Source organism: Solea senegalensis, linkage group LG14, assembly GCF_019176455.1.
Source record: "Solea senegalensis isolate Sse05_10M linkage group LG14, IFAPA_SoseM_1, whole genome shotgun sequence".
In the NCBI taxonomy this organism is placed as follows: Eukaryota; Metazoa; Chordata; class Actinopteri; order Pleuronectiformes; family Soleidae; genus Solea; species Solea senegalensis.
Genome location: NC_058034.1, coordinates 12,755,739 through 12,761,955, shown reverse-complemented (window position 1 = coordinate 12,761,955; position 6,217 = coordinate 12,755,739). Strand labels below are relative to the sequence as shown.

The window sequence follows — 6,217 nt, the reverse complement described above, 5'->3', positions numbered from 1 at the left end:
CAGGCAGAAGTGAAGACGAGACTGCAGCATGGACAGGATGCATCTGAGAGGAAAAGCCCACCTCACATGAGACGATGGAAATGTCGCTGAAACAGTCGACTCTGGTGCTGCTCACAGGTGAGACTTGAAATATTACAAATATATTACAAATCAAAACAACAAGCTCACAAATGTGTGTTTTAAACCTAAGCATTTTGGCTACTTTTTTTCCATTACTATGTTAAAATGTACATTATATACAGAGGCTATTAGAATGTGCAATACAGTGTCTTATATCCTTTTTTCAGCACAACCAAGGCAATCCAATGAAAAATGTCTTTCATTTTCACCAACTATATAAACACACCTGAGCAAAAAGTACTCAAAATGTTTCAAATCAGATTGAGTTTGTCAAATTTGGAAAAACGTCACAGTTCAAAGTTGACTTGTGCTCTATTCTGTATCACTACTAAAAACGCGATATAAAATGAAACATAACTTCGACTCAGCAACACATAAGATGAGAAAAGAAAATAGTTTTTAAAGCCTGAATATGTGACCTGTAAACACACAACCCCAGGATGTCCATGTAATGAGTTGTGTATTCTTCCTATGGCAATTTACCATGGGTGCACTAAGGGTTAATGGTGCTAAATGCAACGGTGATTGTATTCACTGTTTGTCATCATTGTTGATGAACAATCTTCTGTCTACAGTGGCAGTGCTGGTGGTCTCAGGTCAGGAACATGTGGATCTGGATCACAGAGAGAAAACAGTGGATGTTGCCATCGGTTCCTCTCTGACTCTGCACTGCAAACTGAAGACGGAAAAGTACGAAAGGTTTCGTGTGCACTGGGAATTCCTCCCTTCCTCTGGACCCAACAGCTCACAGATTATCCATAAGGACTTAGTGGACAGATCTGCAAAGACGTCCAACAGGACGACAGCGCAGCAGTACCATTGGGAGACATATATCATAGCAAACGTTACAGACAAGAACAGTGGATCGTACCATTGTAAAGTGATAGAAGAGATTCCCGGTTTTGAAAATGTTCAAAGCAAGAAAACACAAGTGGTTATTGGTAAGTAAAAGCAGCATGCAAACAAACACGTCATTAATGCTCTGTGACACAATGTAATACAGTTGTAAGCAGTTTAAGTGCTTTAAAGTTCTGTCAAAACTGTACATTATTTTGAATCTATAACTGTGATTCAGTATCATGTATTATTGTGTGGCTATTACAGAATACTCATCAAGTGTTATTTTTCCAGTAATTTGGCTTAACTATGAAGTTATACTAAAAACAGTACTAATACAGGAAAATAATGAGATAAATCACAGTGATATAATGTGTGGCAAAACTATAATGACAAGAAAATCACAGTAAAAATATGTCATCACACCTGTGACATTAGAGTGAAAAAACTGTTAATGTACACTAAACTATACTTTTGACTTTACAATAAAATGATGCAATGATCTACTGTAACAGTGCAGTAGGACACATTCATTTACTGTTAATATACACACAGTAATGCAACTTATTATTGGTAACTAGCAGGAGTTTTGTGGATACAACATCAATAAATGCATTTACCTGCTTACAACTACATCAGAGAAGCTCATATATGGTTTCAGATGTTTATATATGATGCTATATATATATATATATATATATATATATATATATATATATATATATAATATATATAGCGTGAATACTCAATGTTGCTATGACTGCTTGAATTACTTTTTGTCATTTTGCTTCCTTGGGGTCAGCAGAGAGCTTAATGGAAACTACAGCATACCCGTCAGTACTGACGAGAAAACAAGGTGTGTCTGCCTGTGTACAGCAGGTGTGTGTGTGTGTGTTGATGAATTAGTGTTGCATCATTTGTAACAGCAGGACAATTTAAAGTGAATTAAATGTGTATTTCAAAGTGATACATAATTAACGCAACAGTGTAGTGTAATGAAATGTGGCAAAAACGAACATCTGAAGCTCGGATCTGAAACACAAAATTGGAAACCAGGAAAAACTGAACATTTAATGTGGAATGTCACAATTTGAATGTGGAGCACAACAAAAAAACTAAATTTGGAGTGCAAAAGCTGAATGCAGAGAGTGAAAAGTGACTTCAATGTGTCTGTCTGTACGTGGTAAGAGTTTAGATGTGAGAGTCTGCAAACCACTCACACTTGACGTCAGCATAACCAGTTTTTACTCAGGAATTAAGAAAGTGATTATGTCTTTTTTAAGAACATAAATTCTTACACAGAATTGTTTTTACTTAAATACACTGATGCATTTTTCTCTTGCAGCGACTCCTAACCTTGTCCCAGAGTTCCCTAAATGGTGGATGTGGATGGTGTTGTGTTTATCGATTCTCGCCCTGTTCATCCTGCTGCTCATATGTGCCGTGCTGAGAAGAAGATGTCGCAGAAGACAAGGTACTTCTTCACTTCTTCTGTCATTTTTGACAGGTCACAAATGATTCAATACATTCTATATTAAAGGCTCACTCAAGTCTACAGTGGAAATTAATTTAATAAATAAATACATAGAAAATAGGTATAATATCTACCACCAGTTATAAATAATATAAGATATAAATCAGATATAAATTGTAGATAAGCTCTATAGAGAAAAAGGAACTGCAGACACAACTTGCAGACACAAAGTAGAGCAAGAGACAACAAAGCTAAAATGGTTGCAAATAAAACTTCCTGTCTGGTCAAATTTGATCTGCAATGGTTTGATTCAGTACCACTACAGTGCAATATTATAATGTGCAATATTCTCTTTCATTCATTCATCCATTTAATTTGTATAGCATAGTAGGTTATAGTATTGTATTTGTATTTATATTTCTTCTACATTTTATTTTTACTTTTTATTTTTACATTTTTTTACATTTACTTTTACCTTTTATTTATTTTTTACTTTTTTACTTTTATATGTAAATTCCATACCGGCACTGAATGTGGACACTTTTAAATTTTGTTGTGCAATGCGAGTTGGACAATGACAATAAAGTATTCTGATTCTGATTCTGATTTTGATAGTATTTAAATGTAAAAGGAGAAATACAACATTTTCTTCTTCTTCTTCTTCTTCTTCTTCTATCTGCACATGCTGTGGTTGGACTGGTTACTAGGTACTGTAACTGCACAGTGTGGGACAATCTCAAAATGTCATCTCAGAATGTAGGACAGCTGAAGTTGTTTGTCTTCTCCGTGTGGTTACAGCAAAATCATACTTGTAGAGCAGATCACAGATAAAGACAACGAGCGACATTTGGGTGTTTTATTCTGCTCAGAACTGGGAATAAAAATCAAATATTGTCCCCCTTATCTTCATTATCATACTGTTTCAGTCTGTGATTTAACATAAAATGAACTTTTGCTCATTGTAGGTAGCTGGTACATCTTTTTATTACACTGCATGAAAAACATGTATGATAAGGAAGTAATATTATGGTGAAAGTGTATTATTTCCAAATGTATCACCAATAATAACTTAGTAATAACAATGGAACATTTGTGTGGGACATGAGGGATTATTTCAACTTTATAACACAGATGGTAGCCTCCAGTTTTTATCATTCACTATAGCCATTAACTGAATATTACTTTGTAAAAGACACTGATGTAATATTATGTCCTTATTACCACGTTATTTTCCTTGTTATAACCAAGCTGGAAATTCATGTAAATCTCAAAAAAGCTTCACACATTAACTAATATTTCACTAGTTCAATATTTTACTAGTATTTCAAATGAAAAATTGTCTTCATGTGGTGCAATAATGCACCACATTTGTTTTAGTGATTAAAATAGAGACACATTTCAAAATCCACATGTCACTTCACACATGATGAAGTGACACGAGACACTGTCTCAGCAGGACTAATGTAAATACTTCATGTTTTAATGCCACAATGTTAAATCCAATTTATTGTTGTGACTGACCAATGTGTGTGTATATTTCATGGAGAGCATTTATACATCAGTGAAACATGTATAGCCTATTTTCTAATCCATGAGGTGGACATTTACTCTAGTCTGAATTATTTAATATTTTATCTGCACAGTAAGATACAGAGTAATAAAATATCAGCTTCTGTTTAAACAGAAATAAACTATTTTGTATGTCAGTTTTTCTCCTTTACACTAAAAACATGTACACAACAATAAACATAAGAACAAGTGTCTTGATCAACTACACTGAAAAGTTCTATAATCATTTTTTAATAACAATTTTGCTCTGCAGAAGACCCCATCTATGCAAACACACGTCCTGTGGCCAAGCAGCCATCACCACGACCGGGAGCGCCAGCGAGCAACAACCTGAAGGCCGTGCCGTCATCTGTGAACCTCAGACCCCCGAGTCCCAGGAGGAACTCATACAAATCCTGATTTTGTAACATTTCATGTTTTTCAAGTATATAATCTACTGGCATTTTTATTTTCCCTTTCAGTTTTTCCAACAGTGTGTAATATCATAATATTGTTGCAAAGTTTTGTGTAGTAAATAATAATGCAAATTCAAAGTGTTATTTTGGGTGTAAGGTGCAGGAGGAAGTCAAGTTATGGACACCTTTTTCCTTTTATCTTAACTGGACTAGAGCCCATTGTAGCAATTATGACCCACTATATGAGAGATGCCGCAACTTCTAAATGTCTAAATGTTTTATTTTACAGAATTATTTTTCTTCTGTTATTTTTCAACTGTGCACATGTTGCCACTTTAATATGTTATCAGTTCTACTTGTTTTGTAAATAACCACATGATACAAATAGCTCTTTTGACAGTAATTTATGGAGCAAGGAAGTCACGGACAACTTTTTCATGAGAGACAATTTTAATATTTTACAGATTTATAGCTTATATTTTCAAATAGAGACCATTGTGTAAAATAGCTTTTATGAGCCACTAGATGGCAGGCAATGCATCTATCTTGTAAATTCATAAGGTTTTTTTTCTTTTCTTTTTTCAACAAAAGAAAATGAATCTGATTATTTTATAATCAATGTACTTTTTTTTCTTATAAAACTGGACATTGGAGATTATTGTAAATATTCCTACTTTGAAAAAATAATGCTGTTATGAGCCACTAGATGGCAGATGGTGCAAGTAAGTTGTAAATGCATAAGTTAAAACAATTTTTTTATTTGTGTAATATTTTAATGTTAAAATTCTAATTGAGTAAATGATTTGATTGAAATGTTGTTCAATTAACAGTTTTTCCTTTAGTTACATTTCAAAATGCCAAAAACTGAGCTTTTGTTGAACAGTTTAATGTTGTATGTGTTTTACAACCATTGTTGGCCATTGTAAACCTTTTTATTAAAAATATTAAAAACAAAAATATGAGAAAAGTACACAGCAACGTTTTTGTTCACATGGGATTGGTTTAAAGTTTCACTCCAAAATAATGACTAACAATGATGACTCACTATCTGAAAACAGCTGATGTTAATATGTTAATAACAAGATTATCATTATGCTTGAGATACTAAATCTCTAAACTCATTATTTTTGTATTATTATTATTATTTTGCAATACTAAGTCATTATTTTGAGTTAGTAAATCATTATTTTGGGATACTATGTCATTCTTTTTGAGATAGTCAATTATTTTGAGATACTAAGTCATTATTTTGAGATAGAAAATCATTATTTTTGAGATACTATGTCATTATTTTGAGTTTGGAAATAATTATTTTGAGATAATAAGTAATTATTACGAGTTAGTAAATCATTATTTTGAGATACTAAATCATTATTTTGAGATTCTTCATCATTTTTTTTTAGGTATTAGATAGTAAATCATTATTTAGTTATAGTAAATCATTATTTAGAGATACTAGGTCATTATTTAGAGATAGTAAATCATTATTTTGAGATACTAAATCATTATTTTGAGATACTAAATCATTATTTTGAGATTCTTCATCTTTTTTTTTAGGTATTAGATAGTAAATCATTATTTAGTTATAGTAAATCATTATTTAGAGATACTAGGTCATTATTTAGAGATAGTAAGTCATTATTTTTAGATAGTAAATCATTACTTTGCATTAACAAGTCAGTTTCAGATTGCAAGTCAGTTTCAGATTGCAAGCCACTATTCTAAATTTCAGATTACTTTGTGTATGTAAGTCATCGTTTTAAATCTGTAAATGTGTATTTTTCAGTTAGTAAATTATTATTTTTCAGTTGTTTTTGACGGA

The 6,217-nt window shown here is 32.3% G+C and overlaps 1 protein-coding gene across 3 annotated transcripts; it reads left to right on the top strand.

Annotated features, from left to right (window-relative positions):
- Window positions 1-4,457, top strand: LOC122780495. 3 transcript variants are annotated; one of them, XM_044043481.1, is made up of 5 exons: window positions 1-117; window positions 696-1,061; window positions 1,763-1,813; window positions 2,303-2,431; window positions 4,254-4,457. In XM_044043481.1, the coding sequence occupies exons 1-5, from the start codon at window positions 75-77 to the stop codon at window positions 4,397-4,399; spliced, it is 735 nt and encodes a 244-aa protein (XP_043899416.1). In that variant the 5' UTR covers window positions 1-74; the 3' UTR covers window positions 4,400-4,457. The 3 variants fall into 3 exon arrangements, with proteins under 3 accessions (XP_043899416.1, XP_043899415.1, XP_043899418.1); XM_044043480.1 differs by having other exon boundaries at window positions 1,760-1,813; XM_044043483.1 differs by lacking the exon at window positions 1,763-1,813.
- Window positions 4,458-6,217: the final 1,760 nt, after the last annotated feature.

What these genes read in the sequence shown, in the direction of transcription:
- LOC122780495 (XM_044043480.1), top strand. Translation starts at nt 75, where the DNA reads ATGGAAATGTCGCTGAAACAGTCGACTCTGGTGCTGCTCACAG. An exon ending in GAAAACACAAGTGGTTATTG is followed by an intron (nt 1,062 to 1,759) that starts GTAAGTAAAAGC and finishes CCTTGGGGTCAG; the next exon opens with CAGAGAGCTTAATGGAAACT. An exon ending in AAGATGTCGCAGAAGACAAG is followed by an intron (nt 2,432 to 4,253) that starts GTACTTCTTCAC and finishes TTTGCTCTGCAG; the next exon opens with AAGACCCCATCTATGCAAAC.